General features: G+C 30.3%; 2 protein-coding genes across 3 annotated transcripts; both read right to left on the reverse strand.

Annotated features, from left to right (window-relative positions):
* Positions 1-1816: 1816 nt before the first annotated feature.
* LOC105135841 (mitogen-activated protein kinase kinase kinase YODA-like) lies at positions 1817-7041 on the reverse strand. Of its 2 annotated transcripts, none has more exons than XM_011040909.1 (11): positions 6321-7041; positions 5303-5926; positions 5137-5224; positions 4791-4853; positions 4484-4647; positions 4276-4351; positions 3662-3721; positions 3461-3586; positions 2947-3156; positions 2744-2842; positions 1817-2627 (listed from the first exon to the last, which is right to left on the reverse strand). In XM_011040909.1, the coding sequence occupies exons 1-10, from the start codon at positions 6842-6844 to the stop codon at positions 2747-2749; spliced, it is 2031 nt and encodes a 676-aa protein (XP_011039211.1). In that variant the 5' UTR covers positions 6845-7041; the 3' UTR covers positions 1817-2627; positions 2744-2746. The 2 variants fall into 2 exon arrangements, with proteins under 2 accessions (XP_011039211.1, XP_011039210.1); XM_011040908.1 differs by having other exon boundaries at positions 4484-4649; positions 4763-4853.
* Positions 7042-14855: 7814 nt separating this feature from the next.
* On the reverse strand, positions 14856-18487 carry LOC105135842 (uncharacterized). Its single transcript, XM_011040910.1, has 3 exons — positions 17988-18487; positions 17763-17892; positions 14856-15406 (listed from the first exon to the last, which is right to left on the reverse strand). Exons 1-3 carry the CDS (start codon positions 18366-18368, stop codon positions 15150-15152), a joined length of 768 nt encoding a protein of 255 aa, XP_011039212.1. The 5' UTR covers positions 18369-18487; the 3' UTR covers positions 14856-15149.
* Between the last annotated feature and the right edge of the window lie 1483 nt (positions 18488-19970).

Here is a 19970-nt window from a genome sequence, read left to right on the forward strand (position 1 = left end):
TCCTTCATTTTTGTCTTCAATATTAAAAATCTCCTTTCCTTTTATGCATTCTTGCATTTCCTTGTTATCGTTTTATTTAGCATTTCAGAAAGATTGTTTACCTACAGTTAAGCAAATTCGATTAAAATACCTTTTCCAGTTCTTTTTTCACATCAAAACGATTTTGTATTTTATTTTTTAAAATCCTCTTCCCTTTTTTCGAATTACAAAAATAGTATTTGAGTGAGTATTAAATGGCATAAGCATTTAACATAAGCACTACAGTATGAAAAAAGTATGAGATATTCGAATTACAAATATGGTATTTGTGTCAGCTCTAACTGTTTATAGATTATAACATGTCTGTCTGTCTTTTTCATGATCTCTTAAAAAATTATTTGAATTAAAAAAAAAAGGTTTCATTATAAAGATAAATAAATAAATTAGAGTAGTGCTTTATCTTGATAGTAGTGATCAATTCAGTTCTTTGCTCCGTTTACCACTAACATTATTAAAATTAAAAGAAAAATTGAGACCCTTCTATGTACTTAAACATGGTTACTCTTCACCATAATAAATAGTATAATTATCATTTTATATTTTTTTATAAGAAATCAATAAATTTGTTCGGGATAAAAAGAATTTTTTTTCTTAGGACTCATTCATAATTATAAAATTGATCGAAGATAATTCAGTTTTTTTACATTTTAAATACAAAATGTGATGACTATATTATATTAAAAAAAATCAAAAGATTAAACAAGATAATTCAATCCATTTACTTTTATTACATTTTAAAATCACAATATAAAAACCACAATATCTTTAAAAACAAAAACAAAAAATAAACTTATATCCAAAGGATTTAATTTTGAATTTTTGAATTTTTTTTTATAATCAACAAGTTGACAAGGATATAATTTGGTTTTTTAATTGATATAAATATTATTTTTTAAAAAAAGTTGTTAACGGCACGCACTAGCTAGTGGGTGATATTCTTGTCTTTCAAGCAATATATATGGCATTATCTCATGTCTAAATATTGTCTTTTAAGACAATGTTGAAAGTGTTTTGCTATGATTTTTTTGTTGGCGCTACACATATATATAACATCACAGTAATTAGGTTCTAGTGGACTTTTTTCTATTTTTTTTGTTTTTCTTTTCTCCTTGCCAAAATATAAAAATATTATTTTTTTCAATTTGATCTTTATTTTTTTAATTGATATTTATTTTTGTTTTTTATTATCTTTTTTTCCTTTAATTTTGTCTCTCATCATATAGTTTCATTTAATTTTTATATCAAATTTGATTCTTATTCTTTTAATTAATTTTTTATCTTTTTTTTAATTGAGTTTTATTTTCAACTTCATCTCTCAACAATTGATTTTAAATTATTATTTTTATATTAAATTTAGTTCCTTTTCTTTTAATAGTTATTTCTTTTGTTTTGAATCCTTTTTTATTGTATTTTATTTTCAATTTTATCCCTCAATATTTTGATGATTTAGAATTTTACTTTATTATTTTTTAGAGTTTGCCTTCAATGGGGTTAATCTTAAGCTCGTGACTAAGATCATAGGTTGACTTTGGTTTTTTCTTTGTTATTTTTTTTAAAAAAAATTTTAATTTTATTCTTCAACATTTGATTTAGTGGGAATTAATATTTGTGTTTTTTTTAAAAAAAATTATTTCAATAAGGTTACCACAATCATGTGTTCATAGTCGCAAGATTAATAGATTAACCAAGGTTTACTGAAGCTTTTTTTGTTTTTTTTAATCTTTTTGTTTTTCAATTCTAATCTCCAACATTTTCATGTAGCAAATGAAGATTTGTGTTGTTTACAATGAAGCTGATGATATATGCTAGACAGAAAAGAAGAAATCTGTTCAAGCTGATATCATATGATCATCATTCTGTCCAACAGTTTTCAAGATTCAATACCAACTACTAAAATATAAAATTTGCAAGAAGATTTTACATTGGGGACTGCCCAAGAATCTATTAGGATTATTATGTCACGTGAAATTTCCTTGGAAAATTGACAGGAACACGGTAGATGGATAGTTATAACTTTTCTCTAAAATCTAATGATGTTACATTAAGGCAAGAATAATACCTTAGGAAATATACATACAGTTGAACTTCTGAAATGCTGAAGCTCTAAACTCAATGAATAGTGTACAAAACCTGCTCCTAAAATCCTTGACACGGTCTGTATTTCAGGATGAACAAGCATGTAAAACATCGGGAAGTATTGATGATAATGATAAAGCGAAGAATTTCTACTCAGTAAACTGTGGCCACCGGAAATCTACCAGCATGCACAAGGGACAGCAATAGAGCGTTTTCCAATTCAGAGTTTATTGTTAGCTTAGCCTATTAAAAAAAACAAGCAGAGGCTCTTCCGGTTTTGTGTTACCTGAAGCCATGGTTAATTTTAGCGCTACATTTGCTTAAAATGGGCATTGTAGAAGAAGAAGACCTGGCGTGATGTATGCTCCAATCCAACTGCAGAGGAACTAGAGTAGGAAGAAACTCAGGAACTGGAAAAGGAGAATGATGGAGACCATTTTGCCAGTTAAGTTGGAAGTTTCATGGCGAGGTCGTTGGACAGCCTTGCTGGAGAAAAAGAATAATGCATGTAACTGGAGCCAGCAGTCATGCAAGAGCAGGAAATCACACATTTGAGAATGTATTAATTCTATGGTCAAGAAATGAAGAGAAATCTTGCAAGGATATAATGCAGAAACTCAACTATTACCTGTCAGAAGTCGCCTTTCCTTTGGTTTCTTTTTGAGCTTGGTAATCCTGGTAGATGATCAGGCTTGAATTCAGATGCTCTTCGACTTTGGGATATATCCTGCCAATTAATACAATACATAATCCAAATTATTAAATTCTGCTTTGAATCTGAAATTGAAAGGAAAAAATAAAATAAAATTGGGAATGATATTGGTAGCTTACAGTCAATTTTATCCCATTGATTGACTGGATGGTATATGAGACATTGACGTGCTGACAGTTTTTCAACCACCGATGATCTAGTAGCATGGCAGCTGTCGGTCTCTCTGCCGGGTTTCTTCGAAAGCAACAGCGCAAAAAATCCTTGCCCTCAGGTGATAATATTTCAGGTATAACTGGGCTATCCCTCATCACTTTAAACATGGCTGCAGCCTGCATGATAGAAGATAACTTATAATTTTAAGATGACATGAGAAGACTTGAGTCTATTAAGATCACTCAACCATACCCTCAGCGCTCATTATCAAATCCAGTTAAAAGTTACATAATGTCTGCATCCTTCTTCAGCCATTTCCATGAAATGACTGGAGAAGGTAACCCTTGCACTTCCTCCACCACAATTTCAATGCTAAACCTTCATCTTATATTATTTTCTTGATTGACATCTATGTTTGGTAAACCAAATTGAAGGTGATTACGACATAAGAAAAGGACATTAAGAAAAATCGTTACTCACCCCCTCATACTCGCTCCAAGGAGGTTTCCCAGTGAACATTTCAATAATAGTACATCCCAAACTCCAAATATCAACAGCAAGAGCAAGGTTGGAGCTAACATCCTTTTGCATTACAGCTTGCATGAGCTGCGAAGAAGGAAATTCTGTCAGAATAAAAGATACAAAATAAACGCCATACAGTATTGATGTGCAAGAACATACCTCAGGAGCCATCCAGTAAGGGCTTCCCTTTAGAGAAAGATCAGCTGCTTGTCCAGTAAGCTGAGCAAGAAAGAAGTCCCATTTTTATGAGCCGAGTAAGAGACAGAGCAAATCAAAACTTCAATGGAAATTACAATTATGATTTCACTCTAGCGGGACCCCAGGAGTAGCTATACTAAAGGAATGTTAAACTGTATTCTACTGAAGGTTGCAGAATTTCAAAAACACGAGTGGGAACAAAGCTCGGTATGCCAAGAAAATTTATTTGCACAAAATAAATGAATGTGAACCATCCCCAAATTTTCCCTCCTGCCCCAATTTGGTGGGTGCTAATACCCATGACTAAGTGATAACCTTCTACATTTCTAAACACTGCACCAAAGTTTATCGAGGAAAAAAGAGGAAAGGAATTAAGAGGGCATGAACGACAGAGAGGAACAAAGTCAACGGTCATATCAGTCTCCACACTGCTTGCAGGAACAAACTCGTGATAACATTAAAAGATATCCAAAGATGCAATAGTTCAGACGCAATGCATACACATTACACAATTTTATGCATGTTTTCATGTGACTAGTATAATTTTGGAGAGAAGAAAAGAAACCAGTGCTCACAAGTTTTGCCATTCCAAAGTCCGCAAGCTTCACAACTCCAGATGCATCAACAAGCAAATTAGCCCCTTTTATATCCCTAGATACACGAAGATATGAGATTCTCAGCCACAAACAGACGCAACATAATTCCACAGACCCTTTCCGAAAAGAATTCTTAAAATGTATGCTAACACTTATTTCAAAATATAAAACTGCCCAACTCCTGTACCTGTGTATTGTCTTCATGCTGTGTAAGTAAGCTAGCCCTGAGACGATATGGCGACTAAAATTACTAACAACACTTTCTGTTATGGCTCCACAATGTTCATGTACGTATTTATTGATTGAACCCGGATGAACATACTCCAGATATATATAGAATTTGTCATCAACCTTCACACAAAATTATTTGTTAACTAATTAAGTTCAAAAGGATGAGCTGGTAGAGATACATACAGCATAAAAAACTAAAGAGATACTTATTCTGAATGAAAAAGAAAAAGGAAGAGGCTAAAGTAGCCACTGGAATTACTCACTACTTCACTTCCATAATACTGCACAATGTTTGGATGCTTCAGCTGGCTAAGAACTTTAATTTCCTGAAACAGATGATAGAAGTAAGAAAAGAAGCTGGGAGCGGAGCGGAATAAAACCTAACATTGTTTATTAGTAATCCTATAAAGCCTAAAAAAATGTTTCGTCTTAATGCATATGAAAAACCAACACAGAAGCATTAGATGTGAAAGTCCTCATAAGATTTTTTTTAAAAAAAAACCTAGCACAGAATCTTCACAGCATAAAGCTAGGGAGATTATGACACATATACTTGAGTGTTTGAGAATGAAGCTACAGGATCAACCCGTTATAGACAAGGTGAATAACCTGTTCTAATTGCTTTATAGACTCGGCAGATTTCGGGTCATCAGGAAACATTTCCACTTCCTTCATTGCACATAATGCCCCAGTTTCCCTGTCGGAAACAAAAGACAGCAATTGGGGTTTACTGCACCAAAATAAGCCAGCACAACAGAGAATAGAATTCATTTACCTATTGCTGGCAACATAAACACTTCCAAATGTACCGCGTCCAATAAGCTTCCCCTTCTGCCACTGACTTTTCATAGATGGGAACTCCGGTTTATGTAGAGCTATAGACACTGGTACTGATGGCGAAGGGACAGCTGCTCCTGGAGGAAGAGGTAATGGGTGGACCTCGAAATTAGCATTACTTTCACGCCGTGCAGCTGAGCTTTCGATTGATGACCTGGAAGTCAATGGCGATAAAGGTCCAGTTGGGCTTCTGGCTCTCCGGCGGGGACTTATATTTGATGGACTTTGAAGAGGAGAACTGTCATTACTAAAAGCACTCACATCCATGAATGCCGGAGGAGGAAGCCCAGGCGTGTCTAATGTTGCCATCTCTGGTGCAGACCAGACTTTCTGTGCTCTAGCAATCATGCGGTAGTAAGGAAACATACCAGCAGTGCTACTCGTTCTTGGTGGGCTGTGAACAGGGCTTTCAAATGGACTAGTAGGAGCACTCCTAATAGGAATATTGATCTCGAAGTTGTCTCGAGAACTCTGTGCAGAACTGAAATCTGGACGCACCGTCCTAGATGACCGAGTGTCTAAATGCTCAACCATTTTCTTCATGTTTCGACCAGCAAAAACACTGTTATAGGACCACATATTAACCAAAAATATTCACAATTCAGTGCCTGGAGAACAAATTATCTGCCAAATGAACAGTGCATCTCTGATACAGCCATGGCAGAGGTGCATGTAATTCAAGCAGCAAGAATGGCTTGTGCATTAAAAGACTGAAAGTTACCATTCATATATCATCTCCAAAACTGTTAGCAAAATTTCTTTAAATCAAGAAAAACATGCCTCATTGTGTACCATTTTTTCCAGGATGGAGCATCCTACGATCCATGAATAGCATAAAAACATAATTTATCAAAAAAACCCACAATTCTTTTTCCATTTTGGAGATAAAAAAGAACAATTAGTTAATCATCGATCAACAATATACCCTAAAAAGGAAATCCAAACAGCAAAATTACCTAGAAATAGGAGAATTCGAAGAATATAATCCCTCTCCAATCCTATCACCTCTGTCTCTGTCTCTTTCCCTAAAACCATCTCGAATCCTCTCCTTGGGCGAAGGAAACCTCGAATCCCCATCCGCACAAGGCACCGGCAATGGAAGTGGCAATGGCACAGCAACTGAAGCCGAAGTTGACCTCGAAGGGGCACCGGAATCCACATGATGATCCGGTGGTGCCACCTGTTTTTGATGACCTGGAAGGTCTTCATCGATCAAATGTCTCAGATTCTTTTGCCTTGAAATTCTAGGCCTGTCACCGCAATCATAACCACCACCTATCCTCAAACTACGAGGATTATTCCAACTAAAACGACTGCCATGGCCTCTCCTCACCCAAGAGAAAATTTCATCCGTGGCCATTGAAGAAGGAGAAGAAGAAGTTTTATGAAGAGAAAGGGACGGCGACGTTGTGGACGAAGATGTTGAAGACGAAGAAGAAGTGAAGGAAAGGTTATGAATCCAGCGCATGGGCCACAACATATAAATTACTAGTAATACAGCAGAAACAATGTAACAATAATATTCTGAATCGTCATATTTTTGGTTTTTTTATTGAAGAAGAAGAGGGGAAATGGTTTTGTTAGAGAGAAAACGAAAGGAGAAGAAATCCAAGGAGGCTGGAGGAGAAGAAGGAACAGGACAGGTCGTTGAGACGAAGAAACCAACGCGGTTTAATAATAAATAAATAAATCTGGTTGCGTTTAAACGAAATGGAGGGAGTGTGTGAATGCAGTTTGCATTTTAACTGTATTTCCAATTTCTGTTAAATTTCAGGTTAGGTAATTCTGTTGTCTTCTCCCTCCTCAGATTTTGGTGGTAAAATATTAGTTTACCGTTTTACAGCAATAATAATTATCATATTTGGTTTTATTACTAAATTTATAATCATGTTATAATCTTTTATTTTAAAAATAAGTCATCACTTCCTTGATTAAATTCAATTAATTATTTAAGTTTGATTATCATCTATGAGGATATTCTCAGATTATTCTATGCATTAAATAAAACCAAATTCATTATTTCAATCGGTATTCTATAGCATGTAGCTTTTGATCGATTTTAAGGGACAAGTTCTGCTGAGCACATTAACTATCTGTCTAGTATCAGATATAGTTTTGAGATCCGGCTCGATAGCTGGCGTAATTCAAAGCCTTGATTTTGGGTTTTAACCGGGTTACCGGTTTAGTTGGATTAAATTTTATTTTTTAAAAAAATTAAAATAATATTGTTTTAACAAAAAAAATAAAAATTAATAGATTTACAACCGGTTCTTGACAGGGTCTTGCTGGGTCATCAAGTCAACCTGTCAAATCAATCGGGTCACACTAGGTTTTTTCTTCCTTTATTTTTTTCAACCTTGTCTAGTTCCAGCTTCGAGTAGACTAGGTCCCGGATCAACCCACTGGACTGGACCAGATTTCAAAATTATTGTATCATATAAATGAAAATGCAGCTTAAAGATATTGAAGCCGCAATAATATAGACAACAAATCTAATTTAATAAGTGAAAAGGATTATAAATAAAAATTTTAAATTTTATTTTGAAAAAAAAATTACAATAATTGTCTTATTAAGAACTTGAATATGCTAGGAAAATACCTACCTTTACTAAAAAACAATTTAAAATCCGAAGCCAATAAGAAAATTAAATCGGAATCACAAATTGTCCCAACATAATAATTTATGAGCTTGATTTTGAATAATCCAACGGTTTAATATGTGATGAAGTGGTTTTTCACATAAAAATTATTTGTAAAATCATCTAAAAAAATTAATACCAATCTAACGATTAAATCTCTCATTATCTTTGTTTTAAAGTATCAATTTAATTTGACATGATTAGATATTTTTTTGAATTTATATATATATTGTTGATTTATAAAAGTATTTGTTAGGCTATTAATATCATTTATATTAAGAATGATTATTTTTGTTTGTTTTGGTTTTTATAAAAAAGACAATCAAATTAAAAAAATTAAAAAAAAAAAACAAAATCAATTTAAACAGATGAGTTTTGATTCGGTTTGGTTTATTTTTTGGATAAAAATCTATTCAAATTGGTTTAACTTGGTTTTTTCTAGTTTTTTTGTTTTTATTTGGTTTAGTTTAATTTTTTCAAAATTTTAATTAATTTTTTTTCACGGTTTAGTTTTTTTCATTATTTTTTTTAGTTTTTTTATTTAATCAGTTTTTTAATTTTTTTGATCACCACTAATTCTAATTTAAATAACTAGATAAAATTTTCATCTATTGTATCAAATCCTCAGCCGAGCACTCAAAATCTTCGGTTTTTGCAAGGTGCATAACAAATGTCCTTTGTGAATTTCGGATGGTTTGTTACTTGTTTGTCCGTAGATAAATAGTGCAATTGTTGTGCTCTTGCCGTGTTAATTTGCTTAATCATGCGTGAACCATTCGGGTGTTGTCTGTGTAGGCAAATAGAGTCACCCAAAACAAATTTAATTTATGCATAGATTATTCTTAATTTCCTTTTGTATTTAGTGAAACCCAATTGCCAATCTCGAATACCTAGCAGAATCTATAGCGTAGTTTTGGATTCCAAGTGCTCAAAACATGGTTGATCTGCCCCTTCTCATTGCGTTTTATAGTAATGTTTTAATTTTTCGGAACTTGCTTCCTAAACTAGTGGAGAAAACCACTTATTGTCGGTCCGACAACCTTATTTTATAACAATATTCAAGTGAAGTAAATGCCATGCATGAACCACTTTGAATTTTTAAGGGTAACAAGAATCCCAGGAGATATTTTTGGGAGGTCAATGGCGGCTACAAATATTATTACTTTTTTGTTAAATAATGTGGAAACGACGACAGATAGACAGCAGCCAGTATAGTAGTCTCGAGCCTATATACTAGTAATCAATTAAATTCCTATAAAATTTTATAAATCATGTCCCAAGGGTTTTAAACATCAAATATTTGTTTAATTAATTCTCTTCAAATTGATATTATTTTAGTGCATAAACATGCATATTAAAATCAAATTATTAAAAGAAATTAGTTGTCCGGCTTTAATTATTTAATAACGTCGCCCACGATCTTGCAATGACAAAGAAGTTATAATTTATTGTTCTTCTAGATTGTTTCCATTGCTTAAACTCTCTACAAAGATGGTTCAAGTTAGAAGCATACCATTACTCGTGGATTATCGATAATCAAGCCTTTTAACTAGCATTATGCTATGGGTTAAATATTTATTTTATTAATAAAAAATTAAATATATAGATTTTTTAACATGTTTTTTACATAAAAATATTTTATAAATATAAATCGAAAAACTTATACATGCATCTAATTAAATAAATTTAAATTCATTTATATAAATAAAAAAATTCATTAATAATAAATAAAAATTAAATTAAAAAAATAAAAAAAAAATCAAGATATTTAATGATCATTTACTTGGTTGTGTTTAATAGATTTATTTATTGAAATCATTCTTTTATAAATGATAATAGAACATGACACATATATAAAATTGATTAAATAAAATATAAAAAAACAATAGTATATGAGGTTGCATATACTAAAAATATTATCAAAAAATAAAATTTTTATTTTTTAAAATAAATCTAATCTACATAAAATGAAAAAAATGATATATATATGTATCATACTGGTCTCTTAAAAACTTAAATGCACACGATATGATTAAAAAAATAATTATTACTTAAACAAGGCTAAATAAGCCATGAAAAATCATAGAAAAAATGTATTAATTAAAATATAAATTTAAAAATTATTTAAAAAATTATATAAAAAGTATTAACTAAAAAAAATTAAAATTAAAACTAAAAACAAGTCAGGCGTTTTTCAATGTAGTAAATCAGGCCAAACATCTGGACCATAAGAAAAGTGCCCACACACGGGCCTCTAAGGGCAGGCCCATGCACGTGAGCCCTTAGTTTTTTTAAAAGTTAATGTCATCTGCATAATATTTTTTGAAAAAAATAAAATAAACGACTCATTATTTGAAAATACCTAGATTCTTGCCACTATGATGATCAAAAAATTATGATTCTTGGTTTTCTTTGCTTAGAAACCCAATTTTCAATTTATTTTTAACTTGAAATACTTAGAAAAAATCTTAAACAACAAATCCATAAATATCTATAAAAACCTTAAAAGCTAAATAAAAACCTAAAATAAAAACTCTTCCTGAGCTTAAATCCCATTTTTTAGGCAATTCTAATAATTAAAAATATCTAAGTGAAACCCCTCTCACTAAATGCAATATTTTGGTATTCACTAAATGCAATATTTTAGTACAAAGTAGATAATTTTGATGACAATAATCATTATAAACGTTGATTTTTCTCTTTAATATCAAGATCAAACAACTCTTTCTCTCTCCTCTCTCTCTAACTAGGAACTAAAATATAAGAAAAATAAAGTTTTATACCACAATTGAATCTTAGACATTCAAAGGGACCCAAATTATATTATTTGTAAACCTAAGGACCATAATGTATTTAAAAAAAAACTTTGTACACATCACCCATTTTGGCTGTTTTTTTCATTTAGATCCTACTTTTTTTAATGTTGTTTTTATATAAGAAATCATAAGCAATTAATCTTTAATTTGGGTCAAATTGCCAACAATAAAAGTTTGAGGACTAAAATAAAAAAATAAAAATACATAGTAAGTGAACAATCTAATGTGTGAGTATGTGAACAATACAACACAATGTTTTATCCACGAATAAAAATACCCACAAGGTTTAGTGTTAACGATTATATATATATATAAGACAGACCTTTATCCTTTTGTGTTTGCTAATTTTGTTTATTAAAATTATTTTTTAATCAAATGAAAATTTATATAGACAAATATATTAAATTAATTGAATAAAATAAAAATAATATTATGTAAAGTTGTATATATTAGAAATATTATTTAAAAATAAATATATTTTTATTCTAAAAAAAAAAACTCATCTACAAAAAAGAAAAAAAAAAAATTATAAATGAAGCAAAATAATTTTTTCAAAAATTAAACACACACAACACCATTAAAAAAACCTCTATCCAAAAAAGTTCAAAAATTTACAAAAAATAGATATTAAATGAACCATAAATTCTAAAAACAAATTAAAAAATAGCTCTAATATTGTGACTTAAGTTATCAAATATGTGATTTACAAATTCACCCAAGTTAAATAATTTTCTTCTTTTAAATTTATATATTTTTTAATAAAAAATAAGTTATCTTGATTTTATTTTACTTTTTTGTCTTAGCTCCAGTATCTAGAAGTCCACTAGACTCCGATTAATCCAATCAAGTTAAAATGACCCATTAAAAAGTAAATTTTTTTCAATAATGATGTATTCTATTCACAAAACTCAAACTCAAGACCTCATTGAAAAAAATAAGTGTTGAGCCACTTGAACTGACCATCATTTATATCTTAATTCCTTGTGCTTACATCAATATGCACTTCCCTTTTTGTCATTATCTCGTTGAAATTCTTAATTAAGAACATGATCATGTACCAAGTAAGATGCATAATCATTGGTTGTTCATATGATGGCTACTGGAAGTTTACATGGTTATTAACTTCAGGGCCCGTGGGATTAGTCGTGGTGCGCGCAAGCTGGCCCGAACACCCACGTTAATCTTAAAAAAGATGCATAATCATTTAACTTAGCAGCATTAGTAACATTTTTTATGATTATCATTACATTAATCTATCATATATGATGATGTCATTCTTTGCAATTTTACTTTATAATTTTTTTATTTTACAATAAAAATATTTTTTTATCAGTTTCATAATGTAAATTAAAACTTTTTTTTTCTTCAAACAATCCTAAGAACTTATGTTCTTGTCAATATGATATATGCAAAAACATTTAATAAAAAATCTCAATCATTTTGCATATTTAAGTATATCTTATTGGTGTTTGGTTTTAATTTTTTTTATTTCAAATTAATTTTTTTAATTGTTTAATGTATTGATATAAAAAATAAATTTTAAAAAATAAAAAAATATTATTTTTAAATATTTTTAAATAAAAAATATTTTAAAAATTAATTATAAAATTAATTTTTTTTTATACTGTGTAAAGATTAACCATTGAAGTTGGGATAAGAAATTAAAATATAAAAAAAATCAATTTCTCATCCTTTGTGAGTTAAGAAACATCCCTCCACAACCAAATATGCTAGTTTTTCATTTGACGTGACTATAGGTCATGGCTCCACCCTCCGCACCAAAGGCAACGTCAACGGTCAACTTCCCAGAGCAAGGCAAAAGGCACGTGGCACGGACCCACATGTTCCACAAACAATTACACGGGGCTTGGAAAATTGCGGGCCCCACCTCTCAATTTGCAGATTCGCAATGTGGAGGGTGCGGTGCTGAAAATGGGGAGAGGCTATTGCCACAGCTTCCATTATATATATATATTAAGTACTTAACATACATACATATATACATTTATCATCAAATTTAAAAATTTTAAAAGTTAATCTAGCTAATCTATAAAAAACCTTGTTCTATTCATTAACAGAAAACTATTTTTATTTTTTATTTTTATTATTCTTTAAAATGTGTTTTTCAACTCACTTAACTTTTAAAATTAAAGATAATTTGTTTAATTATTTCGATAGTATTTGAAACTATAATAATAATTATTTTTTATTTAGAAATATATAAAAAATATTTTTAATATCAATATATAAAATCATAAACAAATATTTTAAAGTAAAATTAATTTAAAATATTTTTTAAATACAAAAACAAATAAAACCTTTGTATCTAAAAGGTAAGGAAGGCTATGCTAATAGACAATAAATAAGGCTGTGACAATAGCAATTCCTTTTTTTATTATTTATTTTTGAGACCTCTCAAAAGATTAGAAGCATGAATTATAACTAGAGGAGGCATGGGAATGAATGGCAACTACACTTCCCTACAGGTACTATGACGACGACGTCCAACAATTCATTAATATTAGGTTTGACTCGGGTAATTTTAATTAAGATACCCTCTCTGACCCGATCTTTGATATCTGAATCTCATGATATATATATATATCACGATTTTGTTATAAAATTTTATTTTATTTTATTTTATTTTACTGTGATTGATTTGAAAAAAAAAGAATAGAATTGCTAATATCAAGAAAAAATTATTCATTAATATTGATTTCAATCATAAAATGATTGATTTTAATACCAACAAATCACTTGGATGTTCTTTTATTTTTAAATTATTCGAGAAAGTAAATCTGACTTTAAGATATTTTTGGATTTTAGATTTAATTTTTATTTTTGAATTAATTTTTTAGGTTATTTGAAATTATAATTGACTTTATTTTGATTTTAATAATTTTTTATATGTTTTCAGATAAAAAAAATGGTTGGATAATGAATTTTCAAAGTAAAACAACCCTACTTGTAAAACAATTCACCTCCCTTTTTTTATTAAAAAAAAAACATTTTGGCCACATGCTAGAGTTTTGATCGGCTGTGGAAAAGTGATAAAAATAATTTTTTTTAGATTAATATATCAAAATAATTTAAAATATATAAAAAATTAATTTTTAATAAAAAAATTAATTTTTTTAAAACATGAGTACAACCGTGTTTCCAAATAGTCACTACTATATTTAGTATTGTGGTAACTTTTGTAGTTATGATTTAAAAAAGATTGTTTTATAAAAGTATTTTTAATTAAAGTTGGTTTGCTATGTATATATATATATATTGAATTTAAATATTATAAATTTAATTATTATTATTACATCATAAAATAAATAATATTTTATATACAATATTTTTTATTATTCAATTAAACTATCTATAATTTCATCAGGTATGAAATATATCTGACAAGAACTATAGTTTCCTTGATTTCTTAAACAAGCAATAACATCATATAAAATATAATCAGGAATAAAATTAAAATTGTGATTAAATTCTATAAATATTACGTTATCAATAAAACATAACTAAAAATAAAAAATTTAATGTAATCTTTTTACTATATCAAATCTAGTTTAATATATTTAGTTTTGAATCAAACTGGATGTAACTAGAATCACACATTACTATTTATATAAACAATCACACATTACTATTTATATAAACAATAAAGTTAACCTAGTAAAGTATGTTCAGTGGAGAGTTTCACTATCCACTAAATAAGTTCACAGGTTTGCAGAAAGCAGCTTAAAAGCTGCTTTCCACAAACCTGTGTTTTTGTTAAATTTATATGGATCCTCTTACTTTACTATGATTTGGGATTATCAAACGAGTTGCGCATTATCAAACAAGTTGCGCATGTATTTGACTTCAAACACAGATTCAACATTCTAAACAAACAGCATTATAAATAACAGAAACTGTCTAAAAATAACAACGAACGGTAAGAAACCAATTTCCAGATCAAAATAAAATGTAACTGCTGACTACCAAAAATTTACAATCTGAACTTTCAGGTTTTTGATATAATTATCCATTGAGAAAGAAAAAAGAAAAAAAGAACAAGGTCATACGCCATCTCAGTTCTTTCATGTTTGATACATTCATGCATCATTTAGCAGCAACTAATGCAACCTACCAACAAAGTAACTATGACGCTAAAAGCATAAATATAACATGCCTACGAATCTATCCATGAATGTCTTCCTTGGTTTGAGAATCCCAAAACACCAACGCAAGCCATAATCTAGACAAAACAACAAACTTATTATTCTAAACTTCTAACATTGCGGTTGCTAGTCTTTTCTGCTGAGGTGATTCACAGGCACTCCACTGGCTATATCTCTGCAGGTTCTGGGCTTTCTAAATTCAATGCCGCGGGTTCCGGGGCATCCAAATTTGTTGCCACAATCTTACATACAGGCATGTTCTCATTCTTACTCAAAAGCTTCAAAGATGGATGAACCTCAATATCACGCATGAATAATCTATCTTCAATATCTAGATTGCTTATGTCCACCTCAATTTTTTGAGGAATGTGTTCAGCTGGGCAGAGATATTTTAGAGTACTTCTCATCATCTTCAAATGGCCTCCTGTTACAGCATTGGAGTAAAGTGAGAGATGCAAAAACACCATCAGATATCTTTAAATTTTTGGAAGAATTTTTCAGCAAGGAAATATGATGATTTTGACAAACAAATTTACAGGTATGGTGGTTCTGATGATTTTTTTCAAATGTTCTGTCTGAAATTTATTTCCACAAACAAACATATTTCTTTACCTAGCAAGGAAACATTATTTCTCAAACATGTGGTAAATTCAACGGGCAAAAGCATACCATTCTAATCAATGCCAGTGGTTGTTACTCTAGTGTTGTTTATGAAGATGGTATCCCAAGCTTGGGGAGAAAACTAAGCCAAATGCAAATCAGTATAAAGTGGCATGGTTAAATAGCACTGATAACAAAATTCATGGGAGGTTTGCATTGATTTGTTCCATGGAACCATTCATTTCTATTACATACCTTGCTAAGACATCCATGGATATTTGACAAGAATGTGGAACAATTTCTTTCAAGTTAATGACCTTGTGATTAATCATAAATGCACCAATGACTTAGGACAAATCTCCAGAGAACCATAGGTTTGTTTCTCTTAGAACACATTGTGGAGAAGAAATTCTAGGATGAGCTCCTAACACAATGGACTTGAGTTATTTTTGGAAGAGAGTTAATACCACATCTATTGCAAACATTGTTAACAGATTCAATTTCAGAAACCAACAGTCAGAGCATTATCCATATCATAATGAAAAAGGTATTTTGATCAAAGGAAAGGTGCTCTTTGTAGTTGTATGGGCTCTTGTTTGCAGTTCATCTAGTCAAATTTACATCTTGATAATCTATTATGTCAAAAATGTATTTATAACTTTTGCTTCCTGGAATGAATCTTACGTTAAAAAAGATTGGGAAAAGGTTCGCAAAATAAAAGACTAAGCTGTCGTACAACGAGGATAATTTACATATCAGAGAGGGTGAAAAAAAAAGAAGTGCTTTGGCTGATGATGGAGCGCTGCTGTCACAATATTTCAGCAGGCAAATTCTCCTATTCCAGCAAACAAAACCACCATTTTTCCTAGAAGCTCAACTGAGACACAAACTTTCAAACCCTCCACATTCCTACCTACTCAGCTAAGAACTTTCAACCCCCCTCTTTAATTTTGAACCCTCCACATTCCTACCTACTCAGCTAAAAGTTACATAGCCAGTTTTTTCCTGCATCAGACATCTTTATATATGCCTCAGGAAGATAAAGGATTCAGATTGGGACTAAAGGCAAGACTCAAACAATGGTGAGTTGTCAAATAATTGTAATTTTCAACTTGCTTAGGTTTATTAGAATTGTCTTCAAGACATCTCATCTTCCATATGCTATCAAGCCTAACTTTAGAAAGATATCCAATCAACGATTCTCATGACATTTATCATTCACTAGGACAATAATTATTCACGAGAACCATGACCATGCACAGCATACCTAAATCCTTAAAGTTTTGAAGAAAGTTAGCATACTAAATAACCTACAAGTACCACCTTGGAAAAAAAAACAAAACAAATCCAATGATTCTTACAGAACTCTCTTCATACACTAGGAAAGACGACCCACAATCACACATAACTTATCTACAAATTTATAGAAAGTCTCATAACATACTAATAATCTTCAAACATCTTATCTACCCTAACATTTACCCCCATAAGAAATTATAAGAAAACACAGTCACATCCCCACAAACAATATCATGTTACGAAGCCTCATTGATGGGCCATGCTGGCACCAGCCCCCAAGGTTCTTTAGAGGGCATTCTGAGAATAATCTCAATGCTCAAGCATTGATTTGGCACATGGCTAAGATAGAAAACATGGTTGGGAACCTGAGTAGTTTGGTAATTTTCAGATCTGCTGGAAAATCTGGAAATTACAGAATTTTATTTCTGTTTTAGCATTTTATTTTCTAGTCCTAAAGTTGTTAGGTTTTCCTATTCTAAATAGGAATAATTATGTTGGAGGTTTAGGAATCCATGTACTTGTAGGATTTGGACTGCTACAACTCTATAAATAACTATGTTGTCTTTCAACATTTTCAATGCAATAATATTAAATAATTCCCAGCAATTTGCTTTGATTATGTTGCTCAATCTCCTCTCAGCTGTGACTCTTAAGAAACCCAGGTGTAAATCCTAGAAATCTATCCACACATTTAATCATAATCCACAGGAATCTACGGCAACTCAGGCCTGAACAGCTTTTGAAACTCAGATTCAGTACAGCCCTAAGCTTGCCTGCGCATCGCTCATAGTTATAAAATTTCCATCACTTTAACAATCTGGAAAGCCTCACAAAATAATGAATAAATAAATAATAATGAATTATACGAGAGTAAAACGTACCTTTCTTAAGACCGGGACAATTTTCTTCTCCTTTGAAAACAACCGGCACGTCAACTTTCATCTCAGTTCCTTCATCAGCCCAAGCAAACACCAAATTCAATATCTTCCCTGTCTTTTCATCCCTGTGTATCTACAAAACAATCCGAAAAACATAAAAAAACCACACAAACTTCAAATTATTAAACCCACTTAAGATTGAAAATGAACTAAAACAGTGTGACTTACCTTAATGGGCAATACAGTTCCGGATTCAAGCAAAACCGATGACCCGGTCCCAGCTCGGATCTGAAGAGGGAAAGTAGTGGAGCAAAAGAAAGGGAGTTCTACGGACTTAAGAATTGCTTGAATCTGCTTTTTCTCAGTAGTCAATAATCTCTTCCTAGATGTATACCGATTTGATGGATTTATATCAAGGAGACTCTGAGAGAAAACCACAGCAGGGATTCTACCTTGCTCTCTTTCTCTAGCTGAAACTCTGCTGCCTACAACCTCTCGAGGTATTGCTTGGATTGTGTGGTAACGTGACGATTGAAATGGTAGCTGTGGTGATAATGGCTGTTGTGGGGACTGGATTGCCGTCCTCAGGCTTCGCCACCACTTGTTCATAGTGTTAATTTTAGGTGTTTTGAGTCGCAGATTTTAGGGGTTTAAGGTGCGGGTAGGGCTTTAAAATTTGAGTGTATTTCATATGCCCCGCAGATGCAAATGGGGGGGTGGTTTTCAAAATATATTTTTATTAATTTTGTATGTTGCATAGGATATCTTCATGAAATATGTACGAAAAGATTAAAATAAAAATAAAAAAAGTATAGTTTTTGAGATTATAATTACATTTGTTTTAAAAAATATCTTTTTATTTAAAAATATATTAAAATAATTTATTGTTTATTTTTTAAAATATATTTTAACATAAATATATATATATATATATCCAAAATCATTAAAAAATATTAATTTGCAATAAAAAATTAAAACATTTTAAAACATTTTTATAATAAAAAAAACAAACTCTAAATATAAAAATCTAAAAGGTTTTGGGGATACTATGAATGTCAAACCATGTTTCAAGTGTAGTTTTAAGACATAAATGTATTATTATGGATATTAAGGATGTTCAAAGAATATTGTTAAAGGATAATTGTTATAGCTTGAGTGTTTTTGACACGACTAAAAGGTTGATGTCTTCTCCCAAGTGCAGAAGTGTCGAAGTAATAAATAACCCGGCAAGACCGGGGTCGAACCAAACATCTTATTTCTTTTTGAAGAAGATGACATATATGAATTTTATTTGATGTTTTAGATAGGAGACATAATAATGATTATACTTAAAAAAATATGAAATATATAAAAGACATAGTAAAGTTATCAATAAAATAATCACATGCGTTTTTAATGTATAATGGCATGTTCTTATAGTTCTATATGAAATATAGACCTAACAAACCAATGTTTTAGTGTTGGTGTCTATTGTATAAAAAGACATCACTTTTATTAATGCATATTTTCAAAATAAAAGAATTGGAAAACATAATTATTGATAATTAATTTTAAATGTAATGTTATTATAAAATATAAAAAAATAAAGAAAGAAAACAATGTGAAGTGATAAAAAAATAGTGAAATCAGGGCATACCATTGTTTTTTATAAATAACTCAAGTCATTTTTATCAATCAATAAATAAGACACGATCAACTATAACAAATTTTATATATTTTTTTTAGATGAAAAATAAATTTTTGGAATAATTTGGATTTCAAAATCCAAATTACAACATATTATTGCTTAAAAACACACAAAAAAAGAAAAGGAATAAAGACCTCAACAAACCTATTTTCAACTATCATACAAATCCTAAAACACCTTCTAGTTAGTCTTAAAATTTAAAATCAAAACAAATTGAAACAAACTTTGAGAATTATGATCTATATTTTTTGGAATGATTAAAAGTCTAAATCACATCTATCAAATTCTAATTTTTAATATAAATCTATTGGCACTAAGAAAAAATATTTTTTGTTATAGGTCAACATTTCTCTCTCTCATCTCTCTTTCTAATCATTTTCTATCTCGTTTTTTAACATTCAAGGATTAAAACATAAAAAAATAAAGTTATATGACTAAAGCCTCATTTGTTTGTTAGAAAGTAGTTTTTTTTTTAAATGAATTTCAAGAAAATGAATTATTTTTTTATATTTGGTAGTGTAATA

The sequence above is a fragment of the Populus euphratica genome, unplaced genomic scaffold (assembly GCF_000495115.2).
Source record: "Populus euphratica unplaced genomic scaffold, PopEup_1.0 scaffold234.1, whole genome shotgun sequence".
Lineage (NCBI taxonomy): Eukaryota > Viridiplantae > Streptophyta > Magnoliopsida > Malpighiales > Salicaceae > Populus > Populus euphratica.

Coding starts and splice junctions, on each gene's coding strand:
- LOC105135842 (XM_011040910.1), bottom strand. CDS start 18,368: ATGAACAAGTGGTGGCGAAGCCTGAGGACGGCAATCCAGTCCCCACAA. Junction 17,893..17,987: donor GAACTGTATTGCCCATTAAG/GTAAGTCACACT, acceptor ATTGTTTTGTAG/ATACACAGGGATGAAAAGAC. Junction 15,407..17,762: donor TTGTCCCGGTCTTAAGAAAG/GTACGTTTTACT, acceptor ATGCTGTAACAG/GAGGCCATTTGAAGATGATG.
- LOC105135841 (XM_011040908.1), bottom strand. CDS start 6,844: ATGTTGTGGCCCATGCGCTGGATTCATAACCTTTCCTTCACTTCTTCT. Junction 4,854..5,136: donor CTATAAAGCAATTAGAACAG/GTTATTCACCTT, acceptor CATCTGTTTCAG/GAAATTAAAGTTCTTAGCCA. Junction 3,587..3,661: donor CTTACTGGATGGCTCCTGAG/GTATGTTCTTGC, acceptor CCTTCTTCGCAG/CTCATGCAAGCTGTAATGCA.